The sequence below is a fragment of the Drosophila miranda genome, chromosome 4 (assembly GCF_003369915.1).
Source record: "Drosophila miranda strain MSH22 chromosome 4, D.miranda_PacBio2.1, whole genome shotgun sequence".
NCBI lineage: Eukaryota > Metazoa > Arthropoda > Insecta > Diptera > Drosophilidae > Drosophila > Drosophila miranda.
In genome coordinates this window covers 20,506,974-20,522,151 of record NC_046677.1, presented here as the reverse complement: position 1 = coordinate 20,522,151, position 15,178 = coordinate 20,506,974, and the positions used below count along the sequence as shown (strand labels likewise).

General features: G+C 43.4%; 2 protein-coding genes across 2 annotated transcripts; one reads left to right on the top strand and one right to left on the bottom strand.

The window, feature by feature from the left end:
- The first annotated feature begins 143 nt into the window (after positions 1 to 143).
- LOC108163108 (EF-hand domain-containing protein D2 homolog) lies at positions 144 to 12,138 on the top strand. Its single transcript, XM_017298202.2, has 2 exons — positions 144 to 778; positions 11,098 to 12,138. The coding sequence occupies exons 1-2, from the start codon at positions 525 to 527 to the stop codon at positions 11,510 to 11,512; spliced, it is 669 nt and encodes a 222-aa protein (XP_017153691.1). The 5' UTR covers positions 144 to 524; the 3' UTR covers positions 11,513 to 12,138.
- On the bottom strand, positions 11,945 to 15,137 carry LOC108162903. Its single transcript, XM_017297873.2, has 2 exons — positions 14,945 to 15,137; positions 11,945 to 14,890 (listed from the first exon to the last, which is right to left on the bottom strand). Exons 1-2 carry the CDS (start codon positions 15,013 to 15,015, stop codon positions 12,574 to 12,576), a joined length of 2,388 nt encoding a protein of 795 aa, XP_017153362.1. The 5' UTR covers positions 15,016 to 15,137; the 3' UTR covers positions 11,945 to 12,573.
- Between the last annotated feature and the right edge of the window lie 41 nt (positions 15,138 to 15,178).

Here is a 15,178-nt window from a genome sequence, read left to right as displayed (position 1 = left end):
GGTAAAATTCGACCGAATATCAAAATTGAGGAATCTGATTTTCATCGAGATTTTTCAGTTTACGGTTATACTATAAATATTAATGTTTTTTGGTATTTTTCAAATTTCCGTTTACATCATTTTCTTTTTGCATTGCTTTGCTACCTCTTTCGCGTTTTGCTTTGCTGCCACATTCGCGTTTCAAATTTCGTTTGGTTCGGACGTTCGCGCGCATTTTCTCGAGATACAAAAAAGCTCTAATCAGACAACAACAGAACCTGCTGTCAAAACTTGTATCCCGGCTTTTTACGCGCAAAAATATCCTAAAATTCCAGTCAAACCAATTTGCCGAGTCACGAAACTCCTTTTTCAACCACGCCCCCGCCTATCGGTGTGTGCTTTTTGTGTGTGTATCCTTCCATCTCCTTTTGCCAGTGTGTATTTGTCCCCAGAGGGTGTGTCCCCCGTCGCCGCCGCCTACGCCTTCCAGTCTGAAGGAAAATAAATTCCAGCACAAAACAAAACAACAGGAAAAACTGACAAAAATGTCCGTCTCCTCGAATGCTTCGTCGGCCTCGCGCAATGGCAGTGTGGATGATAGCATCACTACCACCACCACGACCACGACCAATACGGACAGCTCCGAGCTGACGCACATCCTGAACCGCCGGCAGGAGATCATGGATTCGCAGGAGGCCGGCATTGATGTGCCACGCACCTTCAAGGTGGTCAATGTCTACACCGAATTCCACGAGTTTTCGCGGAAGCAAATCAAGGACTACCAAAAGACCTTCAATACGTAAGTAAATGGACACGACACCGACACGGTCAAGGCCGTAAGCACATCGTATGAAGGGGGGTGGTTTTGTTTTTCCTTTTGCTGGAATGATTTGCATTGCCTTGAGATGCTTTTCAGTAGCTGCAGTGCCTCGAGTGGCTGCAGCACCCGGCGATGCTGTTTTCCCATGTCCATCAATCCAGAAGAAAACTCAAAACTCATGCGCCTAATGGGCGAATAAATTGCATTTACCAACAGGGGGAGGAGAAGCTGATCTGCTGGGCTGCTGGGTGCAATGGGGCATGACTCACACCACGACGACGACGACAACGACGACTGTCACAGTCGCTTGATTATTCAGTTTGGGTTTCAATTCGAGTCGCCTGGCGTATCCATGACTCAAGACTGATTTTTCAGCCCCCCAAACCTTGCAGATTGCACTATGTGGATACTACACATATACATATGTGGATCTCGTTACCCCGACGACAATGTCAGGCCTCGGGCACTGGCACTGACACCAACAGCTTCTCTCCAAAATGAGGGTCTCTGCTGTGGTTTTCCTAGTCTTGTGGCAGATACCCCAAGATCTGATTACAACGTTTTGCACCCGTCAGTGCCCAGTGTGAAGTGTCCAATCAACCGCAGAATGATTGCGCAATCTGTCTTTTTGTAATCTTTAGAATTTTTTCATTATTTAAATTTTGCTGTGGAATAGAACGGCACGTAGGAGAGAGGTCGGTCGGTCTACGATGATAAGACCAGACTATCTCAAAAGCTCATCCATTTATCTGTTTTTCAACTGAAATATGCTCAGAGCCAGAACCTGTCTCTCAGTAGCTGATTCAACATTTTTTCCCCACTTCCACCTGAGGCTGAATCACCCGTACTGCTAACTGGCAATTATCATCGCTGAATTGATTTCAGACGCCTGTTTTGCCCTTTCTTTAAGTCATATGTATTTTAGATGTATTATCTATATAGTTTCCAGACAAATTGCCAGCTGGTGGTACCCTTCTGTGAATCCGCACCGCATTTGGGTCACTCCACACCCTCCAGCTCCAGTTGCAGTCATGGTGTCTGCATTGGCAAATTGTCAAAGAGAAGTAAAAACAGTCCCCGTAGCAATCTCTGACTCTGTGCTACATTATGGCACTGCCCCGTACGTGCCCCGCAATTGTAATGCCCCACAGTCACAGCCACAGACAGCGCACAGAAACAGAAACAGACAACTCCAATCCGTCTGGTAAAGCCACTGAGAACGGGCTCCAAGCAGCAACAGTTTTTTTTTTTTGTATTTTGGTCTGGGGATTAGCTAATGTCATGTATAAGGCGAATGGAATTGGGCATGGCCAAAAACGAGCTCTAAAATTGGTTAGATAATTGCCTTTTTTGCTGTTTTCCTTTTTTAGTGAAAAATAAAACATATTTTGGTACAGGAATGATAATAGGTGAATGTTGCATTCCATTTATTAATATTTGGACATATTAATGGAAGGTTCTTTAACTTTTCAGAGAAGTAGCCGTTGAAAAACTATAAAAAGGTGACCAAAGTCCACTGAACGCGACTGAATACTTAAAGATCTCTAAAGAATCATAAGAAATCAGAAAGATCAGATGAATCCTTAAGACGAAATAACGTAGAACTACCTAAGAAAACCTAATGTCTGGAAGCCACAGCTCGAAAAGAAATATGTTCTTATCAGTCTGATTTAAAATTTAAAATTTTTGGGCAGAATTATGACTCTATGACTCTGAAAAGATGTACTTTCTCAGAAAAACATTTTATTAGGAAGAAAATTCTTCTAGAATGAGTCATGTGGGGCACCTGAATCCACTTCAAGTTCCTAGTAAGAGAACTTAAGCTGATAAATTACATATTATAAGCCCAGGAGGTTGTACCTTCAACTCTATGTGTACATCTTTTAATACGCAGTACATGATGTGAACTGAAACAAACATTATTTTAATCTTAATTTACACATCAACAAGTTAATAAAACTTCAAGTTAATTCAATCCGAAGTCGAGTTCTACTGCCACTGAGAAATGTCAACCCATTCGAACCCCCCCCTTCCAACGCTCTTAAAGCTTCTTCGTTTTTGTTTCTATTTAGATATCCATAAACCGGCTAACAAAGCGTCTGTTTTGTGGTCTGTGGCTGGCTTTTGGCATTTCCAGTCACGTTGGTTGGGGTCGTCGTCGTCGTCGTCGTACTATTTGATGCAGGGCGAGGGGGTTGGGGGTATGGATGTGCTAAACTTGCAAATTTAAAGCGCACCTAAAACCTGAACGAATTTAATTAAAATATGCCATCAATTCAGTGAAATGAAAGCAAAACACTGAGGACTGAGTCACGCCTTCAATTTGCTGTTCAAAACAAATTTTGCAACTGATTCAGAATAAGGAAAGGCAATCACCACAGAATTCGGATAAGCAATCGAATAAAAATGTAAACAATAACAACGTTATAGAAGAATCTTCTCTTTAAGTTTTGGGGCAAAGTCGTGCGATAAAAAAAAGACGGGACCCAAACCCAAAAATTGTGTGTGATGGAGGGGATATGGTATATGGGGGTATATCGTTCCCGCGCTCTGGTTCCATTTTTATCATCGCATAAACCACACACGCAATGTGTAAAGCATTTCCCTCTGAATGAAATGATTTCCTGATTGTTTTTACTTTACTTATTTATAATACGCCATTTTCCGACAACTTTTCTGCTGAAATTCATATGGATCTTGGGCGAGGCAGAGACTTCCGAAAGGCGATAAACAGCAGAAATATACAGAATACGAGTACGATTAAGAGTACGAGTACGAGTAGAACGAGTGTTTTTGTATCGATTATGCATGTAATGGCGCCTTCGTTTCCCCATTTTCCCGGGGGTGTACAGTATGGTACGCCTGTCTGTCTGAGCGTCTGAGTGTCTGGCTCTTTGCTGATAAGCCCTGCCAATCCCTGATTAAACTTTGGCTGAAAACCACCACCCAACGAGGCTGATGATGATGATGTCCAGTAGTGTACATTTAATTCAATTTTTGCATACATACTATATGGAATATAATGGCAGCATGTAAGTGGGGAAAAAAGCCTCTTTGTGCCCCTCCGCCGCTGCTTTTGTGGGTGTCTATGTCGTCGCTCTGGTAACAATTTCAGTTCACGGACACGCACTTTACAATACAAATGGGGGGTGGCTTTTGTGGTAAAGAGAACTTTTAATTAAGTTGAATGTTGGCTTTGCTTTGCTGTAGCCATTGCCATTGCCACCACCACCACTACCCTATCACCCTATTAATGCAAGTATCACTGAGGCATGGCATAACCCCTTACTTACTCACTTAGTTCCCTCCTGTGTTACGCAAATTACATACTCATATGTTGCATAGGGGGTTGTTCCATTGTTGCACATTTCAGGACAATTGCAGCAAGTAGGTTCTTGAAACTGTGTGCAGATACATATGTATGTACCTCTTAGCATTCATGTGCACATACAGTGGAGGCTCTGTGAGCGGACAGATTTACAAATTCACATACTTCTGTGTGTCCAATCTATGTAGATTTCAATAGATGCAATAGAATGGCAGACATTGATTGAATGGATACATTATTCGTGAATGAAAGCACAGAAACATTATTTTAAAGATGTTGTATAAGGAAATCTTTCAAAAGAGAACGAGTCTCATAGATTTCTTCCAGATTTTTATTTTATTACGAATCCCTTTGGAATAGACATTTCCCTAAATAGTAGAACACTTTTCTTAGATCTTATCCTCCTTTAAACGATCCATAATCCATCCACTGCAATCGTATAAGATTCGGATCATTCACCTGTGAAAATCCAATCCAAAGTTGATATTTAAATATTTATAAACCCAATTGGCTCTCATAATCTGCTGTAAAACCATGAATGTCCTCACCAAAAGAGCTTTCACTGTACTTCTTCGTGCATTTTGTACGCGTACGCGTACACACCCAAAAGTGAGCAGCAAATCTGCTCCTCCTCTGAGGTTCATTGACATTCCGATTTGTTGTTTGCATAAGTTTTGATGTGCAGCCACAGCACAGCCTTTGTCCGCATCGCCAGAGCCATAGCCATAGCCATAGCCATAGAGCCAGCCACATCTGCATTATCTGACATCTGACTGTGTCGATGCAGATATGCAGGTTTCTGGCCAATCGATAACAATGCATTATCGTTTCCACTACTCGCTTCCGGGGGCACACAGCCACTGTCACTGACACTGCCACTGCCACAGCCTCCGCTTGTAATTATTTCCGCACACATGTGCGCGACGCGACGCGACCTCTTTTGCATTTGGCCAAAAATTGCAGATTGTGCCACGATTTTTGAGTGGCGCTGGAGAGTCAGGCAGGCAACGCGTTGCGGCGACCAGCAGTCTGGTTTGTTCACACAGAAAACTGCAAAGTAAATGAATTGAATACTGAATGGATTAGGAAGCATTGGGCACACCAAGGTGTGTATGCTCTTGCAGGTGGTATGCTCTGTTGTAAATAACAAGTTTAGTGAGAGATTCAGACGAATATCTTCACTTTTCCTATAGCAGATATTGAATATTATACAAATATCACATTTCACTCAATTACAATCAGTTGAAGAACTACAAAATACGTTTGAATTGAATCTACTATAGACAGATGGTTTCTTAAGACACCTGTTTTGTGATATACCGTAGATAATAGAACTCGATTCTTATAAACAATATTCAGATTGATTCCTACCTTTAGAAATATTCTATTATATGTAATGTAATACCACAATAACCAAAGTTTTGATAGAAGTATCAAAAGAAGTATCCTACGGAAGACTGCAATCATGGCTATCTGCTCAAGATCCTCTTTATAACGATCTAGAATTCCACTAAGGGATTCCTTTTTTCAGGAAACGGGGAAACATATCGTTTAATTCTGCTCAAGAACACACACCATACAATATATTTTCGTATAAGGTTCCAATTCCATCCCTCTTTCTGGGCTCTACAAACATCAAAGCAACATCATTATAACCCCTAAAAGAGTACAAAAAAATACACTAGTCAGTAGTTGAACCAATGGGCAAATGACAAGAGCTTCTCTTCCTTCCTTCCCCCACTGCCACTGCCACAAGTCCATGTCCATGTCCACTCCATCGATGCCTCATTGTGCGCATTGTGATTACATTTTACGCGCACTTTGCGGTGGATGACAGTGACATCCCAGCAGTCCAACAGTCCAGCAGCTGCCAGTGTAGTTGTAGTTGTTACGAGTGTTGTCCACTCAATTGAGGAAATATCAAATTATGTACATACTCGTATGCAGCATTATGCAGCACGAACGACGAACGACAAACGACGATCATCATTCATTGTGGCCCCAACTTGTTGCAATTAGTCATTGCATTTACATTCACTCAGTCACTCAGTCACTCAGTCACTCATTCACTCTTTTGTTCAGCTGTTTGATATGGCTCTCAGCTCTGATGATGCCGATAAGAACGGCTCTACGATGAGTAAATGCTGCTGCTTCTTGCTTCCTGCAGCAAATACTCGTACTAAAAATAAGCAGTCATCCGACCCACGCAACGCCTTTTACCCCTCCCCCATTCCGCCGTTCCGCTGCCGTTGTTTGCTCCAATTTCGAAATGTCAAAATATGCAGAGTTTATTTTCGGACTACAGTCCAATACACACATATTTTATGACCACTCTGTGGGGTGGGCAGTAGGAGTAATGGGAAGATTGTGGAGTGCAGGGCTTACAATCATCAAGCATCTTTGGGGGTCTCTAAAGGGAATGGAACAACCAGAACTAAGGGATAGCTATGGGTATACCTCATAGCTCATAAAGTATATGTTATCAGAGTTTTATCGAAATATTCGGTATGATGTCAAAAATAACAAGACGCACCCAAGTTCTTTACTTCATCAAAAGATTAAACACACGGGGATCTTCCACATCATCCTACTGACCAGTACAAAATATCCATCTCTAGCTCTCAAAAACAATAAAAGAGAACTCCCTTTGAAAGAGTAGAAGTATTCGAAATCATCAAAGAGCTACCAAAAATAGAGAGATGACCGCAATCTGCCAGCTCGAGAACCAGCAAAACAATCAATGTTTTCCTATTGATTAACAATTTTACATCTTTTACAAGCATAAATACACGAGCAGTAGATACAGGTGTACAGTGTACAGGTGTATATATTGTGTAGGCCATGTGCACAGGTGCATGTTTGGTGGTTTCGAAATGAGGGAAAAACATTCAGTGAGACCATCCAAAAAACCTCCAGTCGAGTCGAGTCTGTTCGTGATGAGCGAAATAAACAAGAAATTGTGTATGCAAGAGACATCACATCATAGAGCTTTCATACATAGCAGGTACCAGTGCCAGTGCGAGTACTCCTTCTTTTTGGGGTTACAATAATACAATAGATAAAAGACAAGACCCCTCCCTGCCTATCATATGATGAAACCTGTCGTGCTGTGCATTTCAAAGACTTACAAAACCGATAAACCCCCGTTACAATAAAGTTCAAGAACATGACGCGTTTTCTAACTGCAACAAAACCAAAAAAAATGAAGCGAATATCGTCGTATTGTATGCGAGTATCCATCCATGTGATGTGTCTGTCTCTGTCTCCCCCTCTCCCTCTTCCTCTCTCCCTTTGGCATTAACCTGCTTCGACCATCAAAAGCCTGGGCAAAAAGCGAGACCAAACCAATTACAGTGGAACTTCTATAACACTAACGAAAGTCCATTAGAAATTAGCATTTGAACGGTGTGAATTTTTGGGCTGGAATTCTTAGAGAACTAATTAAGCCATAAGTAAAATGAACTTTTTTGGCTATAGGGAAAAACACTCATAGCTTTATGCTTTATTTTGTATTATTTGCGGAACTACAATATAAACCATTGAACTCGCACACATTTTCGTTTACATCAAACAAGATTTGAGGTAGAAAATACGATAAATTTTAATAATTTTGGAGAAGAATGAAATGCTAAAATACAAGTCAATTTGGATGACCTTTCAGGCTTAAATAACAACTGAATTTGCATAGTTTTTTCAATCAATCTTTTTTATTCAATTTAAAAGTAATTTGATTGAAAGATAGACCTTTGAAAAGCAGGGGTATATACATATCTCTGGTTTGTTTATGTAGATATTATAGTAAGGGAAGTTCGAAAAAGGGAAACTAAATCTGGGGACCCTAAAATATCATTTTAACAGACCATCTTTTAAAGTACTTGGCTGTACAGGCCTTCATGGACCATTGATATTAATTAATATATTCAACAAAGTGTTTACAATATTTATTGGAAAAAGGTCTGTGAAACCCAGCGATCTTTATTTTATAGGAACTTCCTTTTAGAGAAGTACGACTGTACCTTAAAGCATACTTCATTCACTGGTGGACTTGGACAATAGCGAGGCATTAAGTTACTAATAGAGAAGAGCCTATGCGAGTATGCTCAATAATTGCAACTTGTGGCAGCAGCAGAGCCCCAGAAGGCGGCACATATGTACATATATGTACCGCCGAGTACTCGAACACTTACGAGCACTCGCGAGTATGTAGCAAAAAAACACATGGAAACATAGATACAATTTACGATGCAAATTGCGGCAATGCATAAACAACAACGAACGAGAAACAACACTAACAATGGCCGGCTGACCCCGTTATTTGTTGAACTGTACACGAAATAGCTATAAAGATAAAGAAAAATGAAAATCGCATGCCCTGCCACAACATGCAATGAGGCATAAAGATTGTTTAGGCCCGTCAACACCCCCAGAAAAGCAGACACACACAACCACACCCGCAGGAGGAAGTGTGAAGTTTCGATCCGATTCGATTCGATTCATTGGAATGAAAACAATCGATAAAAATTAGGCTAAATGGGGAAACATTGGATGGGAGGATGTGAGGATGAGTGTTACCACACATCGACCACAGCAGGTGCCAAGGCGGAAGAGTGGTACAGTCCCACACACCCGCAGAGAGACTCCCTCCTAGTATATTGGGTGCTAAATAGATAAATCACGATCTTTCGTTGAATTAATTGCGTTTAAAAAGCGGGAATTGGCAGAAAGCGGAGAGACAGCTTTGCCAGCAGCAACAATAAGACCACACACACTCACAGCATTGCCAATTGTCACATTGACGCAATCCAACAAAAGCACCCAAAGAAAACACAGAGAAAGAGAGCTGGTGGCATGGGAGAGTGCTTCAATTGAAGTTAATTAAAGGCAGGGCAGGTGTGGTCAAGGCTGTTATTAGTTATGGGATAGAACCGTAAAAAAAGGTCACTACAGAACTACAGAAAGAGGAAAGGTGTTTTGGGTGTCCAACAGCAATCGCAAGAAGGGGCTTTGTGGTCGAATCATCCACAAAACAAGTCGCATATTCTCCCTATAGGGCATTATCATTTATCATTTACCGTGGGGTTCAATGCCCACACACACACAATTTTTGGCAAAGTCAAAAGTTCAAACGTTTGCTTCCGTTCAACTTCCGACAGTATACGAGTATGTGGGCAGGAAATTGTGGATAAAAATGTAAATAAAAACCCATTTACCCATCTAATTGTGTAATATATTAAAAGAGAAAACACCAGATCGCGTGAGGAGTCGAGTCTTGCGGCAGATGAGCAGCAGGGAATATCAGTGGCCAAAGCAACAGCCAACAATGGTGGCGGAAACAAGTTGCACAGGCTTCACTCGACCTTGCCTCGCCGACAACTGAAGGATGTCGATGGCGATGATGGCGATGATGGCGATGATGACGATGATGATTGCAACAACTAGAAACGAGTCAAACTAGTTGGGAACGAAACCTGGAGGAGCTCTCTAGCTAAAAATACTACAAACTGAAACTAAAATGCAAGTGGCCCCACACAAGGCCAGACCAGACCAGATTTCAGCCAAGGAAGCCCGCTCCACGCTCTCCACTCTCTTCACTCTCCGCTCGTCTGGACAACACTCCGCGAATGAGCATTACACAAATCGTTAGGCAATCGTTAGATACTGCCACTTCCACTGTCGCTCAACTTTCAGTTTCAATTTCAATTAGAAGCCACGTAATGCCGGGTGCCGCAGAAGAGAAATAATTGTACAAAAAAAAAGAAAGAAAAACTATTAATAAAGTTTCGCTTTCGTTCGGAAAGCTCATAATTGTATTATGGAGGGATCTTCATAAATAATAAATAATTGTAAGAGTACGAGTACGAGTGCGAGTACGAGTATCTGTATCGACAAATTGCGTGATTGTGCAAGGCATTAAGGAGAGGACTGAGATGAAAGATAGTGAAAGTAATTAAAAGAGATGGTTGGATGGATGGATGGATGGATGGGGGGGAATCATCTCTCAAGCGTGATGATGGAAAGGTGTCACTCGTGTATTTTAACCGCAGTCAAAGATGGCCAATTAATTTGTGGCTGTCTGCCGCAGTGTTACGCCGTCTTCTCGCTGTCTTTAATTAACTTCAATTGCACTCTCCCATGGCATCGCCATCTATCTCTCTTTCGCTTGGGTTCGCCTTAATAATATCTGTTGGATTGCGTCAATGTGACAATTGCTGGAGTTTTTGCATTTTCTGTTGGCACTGCTGTTTGGTCGTGAGGTGTTTTGTTATTTTGCTTTCGTTTGAATTACGTCTCCCCGCTTTCCAGCTGTTTAAATGCAATTAATTTAACATAGGCCTGTGTTTATTGAATTATACTTGATCAATTTAGCAGCCAATACAGAGGAGAAGGTGTTTCTATCTTTCTCTGTGGGTGTGGGAGTGTACCACACTCTATACTCTATCTTGGCATGTGGCATCTGTGTCTTTAGCAGGGCCCTGAATTGTTTTCTTCAATATCTTCGTCTATAATTAGCAGATAATTGTTTACTAAATAAAGATGATTTATACTAGTTAATGTACATATATACTCGCGACGGAAACCGTCCCTTATTCGAGATGTAACATTCCATACAAAAGCCTTGCTCTTTTTCCAACAGAACAGCTTTTGTAGGCGTCATGAGAGCCCTTGTTAATTTTATCCTCTTTGCTTTTTATGCAGGGCTTAAATTGTTGGGAAATTTAGCCTGAAATTGGGTTGTCTGCCCACCCGTAACCACCTTTGACCTCTGACTCTTGACGCCTGTGCCTGCTGCACCCACGTTTGCATTATCGATTGGTTATGCCCCCCACACACGCCCATAGCATTGAGGGGTCTCTTGTGGCTCGTGTCTAGTGTCTGTGGGTCAATGACATCTCTCTTCTAACGTTCCATCTTTATTCATTATTGACTAATTGATTTGCGTTTCTGCTCTGTTCTGCTCTTTCCTTTGCAGCTACGACACGGCTCGCGATGGGTTCTTGGACCTAAATGAGCTCAAGTTCATGATGGAGAAACTGGGTGCACCGCAAACCCATTTGGGCCTCAAGAAAATGATCGCCGAGGTGGATGAGGACAACGACGGGAAGATCTCGTTCCGTGAGTTCCTGCTGATCTATCGCAAGGCCCAGGCCGGCGAGCTGGACAGCGAATCAGGTCTGAATCAGTTGGCCCGTCTCACCGAAATCGATGTGGACCAGGTGGGCGTCAGTGGTGCCAAGAACTTCTTCGAGGCAAAGATCGAACAGCAGCTAAAGACGAACAAGTTCCATGACGAGATCCGGCAGGAGCAGGAGGATCGACGCCGCGAGGAGGAGGAGCGTTTACAGCGCCGGCAGCAGTTCCTGCAGCGGGCGGCGATCTTCCAATAAAGACCCTGTCCCCTTTTGTAGTCTAGCGCGTAATGCTTTTTTGGGCGTAGGTTAAACAAAATGTGGAACTAATCTTAGGAGGAGCAGGCAGGCAGGCAGAAGCAGGCATTTTTCAAGCATCAAGCACATCACATACGAGTACTACTGTAATCCAATATCCCATATCCATATTAATCGTCCATATATATACATACATACTACATAAAACATACCTACCACATAGATAAACGATCCATACCAAATGCCTAAGTTATACACTATAATTAGTTACTCGATTTAAGTGGGGAATAAGTTTTAGTTTTTTTCGTTTCATTCTGTTTTTATGTTCATTGAATTTTTCTTCTTTGTTTTATGTTTAGTTTTTATTTTCACAAAATTTGTTTCTTTTTATTGCAATTTGTAATTGTAGTGCCATTTTTAATTTGTGTTTTCTTTTTTAGTTTTGTTTTTAATAAATGTGAGGAAAATCGAATAGATTTATGTTGATAAGCAAAAACCATAAACCATCTTATCGCCAACCTTCTTTGTATATATAGAAAACCTTTGTTGAATATTGAATTTGGTTTCAAATCGGAATATATGCAATTTAAGTTTGAATTTCAGTATTTTCATATGTTAAATTAAGCCATTAAAAGCAATACTAACGCATTAAATATGAATATTGAATACAAAATACATACTTTTAGTGAGCGCTAAACTTATAACGCAAACTGAATAAATTGATAAATAAATGTATATAATACAAATAATATGTTTTAACTACTGATTTCTTTTATAATTATTCATATTCTATTGAGATTCAGTCGCCTATTTGAAGGATTGGCAGCATACTCCATAATCGTAAATCTTTATAGCCCTAGGCCACAAGAGCCCCCCATAACGCCAAGAGCTGCATGCCAATGAGAACTCTTCATAGCCTTTGAGGGTGAGGCCACTAAGCAGGCACCCCATGGAGCTCCATGGGGCTCAGTGCTGACATATAGAAGCAATACATTAGGCTCGCAAAAGAGCACAACGTTTCAGCTTTATTCTGTGGAAAGATTTCCCTTTCGTTTCGTGGCTCACTCTCCTGCCCCGCCACGATGCTGGGAGTGTCTGCATCTCAGCATATCGCACTTGAGGGCATAGCAATGCCTACACACTGGACACTCGTGTGGCTTGAGCTGTAGGTGGTAGCCCTTGATGTGCTGCGAAAGGCCGTTCCGTCGCTTAAAGACACGCTGACAGATGCCACACTTGTGCTGTCGCTCCGTCGTGTGGGTGATGTGATGCTGTCTTAGACCACTGAGCGATCCGAACGACTTCTTGCACACGCTGCAGGCGTAGGTGGTGGTCACAGTTGGTGTTTGCGATTGCGATTGCGATCGAACGGCAACAACTCTCCGCGCCTTCGTCTGAACCTTTGCCTTGGACGGGGAATGGCGTGGTCGGCACTTGAGCTCGTGCCGGCGATAGAGTCGCCAATGAGTGAAGGTAATGGCCTGGCAGTGACGGCACTTGAAACTCTGCAGACGCCGCGTACTCCTCAGCGACAGGGACTGGCAAATGTAGCGCATATGTTGCCGTAGACCCAGACGCGAGCTGAACAGCTTCAGGCAGCCGCAGCATCTGGCGGCAAAGGGACGATTCAGCTTGGCAAAGTGCGTTTTCAGTTTCCGATGGCGTAGCAGTCGATTTAGGCTGGCAAATCCTCTTCCGCAGTGTTCACAGCGATGCCGGTTCGGATTTTGTTTCGTAGTATGCTTCAGTATCCTACACTTCCGCTGCAGACGACGATATTGGAAGGCCAGCTTGGCCAGATTGGCCGTGACCACCGCCAGTTGGGGGTCTGCGGCAGGATTCACTGCCACTGGCGCCGCTGCCGCCGCCGCTGTTAGCTGTGCTGCCGTCGGTAGGATATCGTTGTGATGCAGAAAGCTGCGCTGCATGTCCAGTATGTCGATCTTTTTCTTCGCCGGCAGCTGAGTGGGCAGCGGACTGGCGGCGGCGGCGACTGCTGCGGGGGTGTTCTGCCAGTCCGGTTGCCAGTACTCATTCGGTTGTGTTGCTGGCAGGCCCACAGAGCAGCTGCTAGCCTCCAGTTTGAGCTGGTTCGTTGGAATGCTGGGCAGGCTGATGTTCAAGGGTGGCACACTCACCATCGGTGTGGGTGTACTGTGGGCGTGGGTGTAATGCTGGCTTAGACCGTCCACCGTAATGAACTTGGCCGTGCAGAGGCTGCAGTTGTGCAGACGAAAGGCGGCCGAGGACTGCACCACGCTGTCGTTGAGCACCACAATGTTGGGCTTGGGCGGAACAGCTGGGGGCGGCAGCAGTTCGCACAGCATTTGATTTGGTATCTGGCTGACATTGGTCACAATGGGCTTGCAGGAGCGGGGCTCTGGAGCAGATGTGGGCGGCGGGGGCAGCAGCAGCGGTGGCAGTTCGGCAGATTCAACGCCTTCCACTTTCTCCGTTTTGTACTGATGCGGCGGCAGCACCCAATCCTCCTTGGCATAATTGTGCTCTTCATTTAGCAGCTCCGATTGGAGCATCTCATTAGCCGTGGGCAGATCCCCTGAAGTGCGGGGCTGCTTCGCCTGGCACTGCCCGACATCCGCATCATCTGGTATGTTGATAAACGGATCATCTAGATTAATAATCTCCATGATATCACAGTTATTTATTATGTCCTGGGCATTTAGCATGGGAAAATCGCAGAATTGGAACTTCTGTTCAGTTTCATCGTTGGTGCCGGGCTCATGGTCGCACCCATCATCCAAGGCCATGTCTAGTTCGTCTGGGAATAGATTGTCCAGGCTCTCGCAGGCCTCCTGCTTCACCCGCACCAGTGGTTCCTGTTTAATCTTCAACTGACGTCGATATTTCCGCTGCAGTTCGCTTTGAGTCTGCAGAACCACATCGATGAATTGCGAGAAGCGTTCCAGCTTCTTGTAGCACTCCGAGCAAATATCCTTGGGCAGCGTATCATCCTGCAGGATTTGTAAAGTTGGAAAACACTTCTGAATCATGCCAAAGAGCTCGAAACTATTGTCAAACGAAACGCAGTCCATAGCAGAGGAACCACAGAAGCGACAGGTGCCCTTTGTACCACTGACTGGAGCTTCGGCGGCACTGGACAGCGTCTGTTTACTAGCACACTCTTGCCATCGGCTGTTGGTCACCTGTTCCACAACCACATTCAATGATTCCGATTCCGTCAAACGCACTGATGGCACTGCATTCTTTTTCAGAGTTTTCCGGTTATGGCTGCAACTGAAATCTGTATCCACGAAGTGGCGACTGCAGACAGCACTCCACCGGGATGGCATCCATTGGGCACTACGTTGCGTAAATTCCTTCCACTTCTGGAACAAATCCTTTCGCTTGAAGGGGAATCTGTAAGTGCAATCATCAGAAGTTGTTTTACAATTTTGAATGCGAGCCACCCACTTGTGGAATGATATACTGGTAGCGTGTGCATATTTATCGTTGCAATTTACCACCGCGCAATATGCGGGCATGTCTTGGAAGGCAATCTATAAGCTCCAATTGGCAATATTTTATATACTTTGTTTTGTTTGTTTTTTGGCAAAAATTCCGTGCATCAGCTGTTTCTATTTTGCCATTCGCAGGGAAATGCAGTAGTGTTGTAAGGCGACCACTACCCATAAAAAAACCGGTTTA

Bases quoted from the DNA above. Each gene is read 5' to 3' on its own strand.
- LOC108162903 (XM_017297873.2), bottom strand. From the start codon at position 15,015: ATGCCCGCATATTGCGCGGTGGTAAATTGCAACGATAAATATGCACAC. The intron at 14,891-14,944 runs GTGGGTGGCTCG...TTGCACTTACAG, and splicing joins ACCAGTATATCATTCCACAA to ATTCCCCTTCAAGCGAAAGG.
- LOC108163108 (XM_017298202.2), top strand. From the start codon at position 525: ATGTCCGTCTCCTCGAATGCTTCGTCGGCCTCGCGCAATGGCAGTGTG. The intron at 779-11,097 runs GTAAGTAAATGG...TTTCCTTTGCAG, and splicing joins TACCAAAAGACCTTCAATAC to CTACGACACGGCTCGCGATG.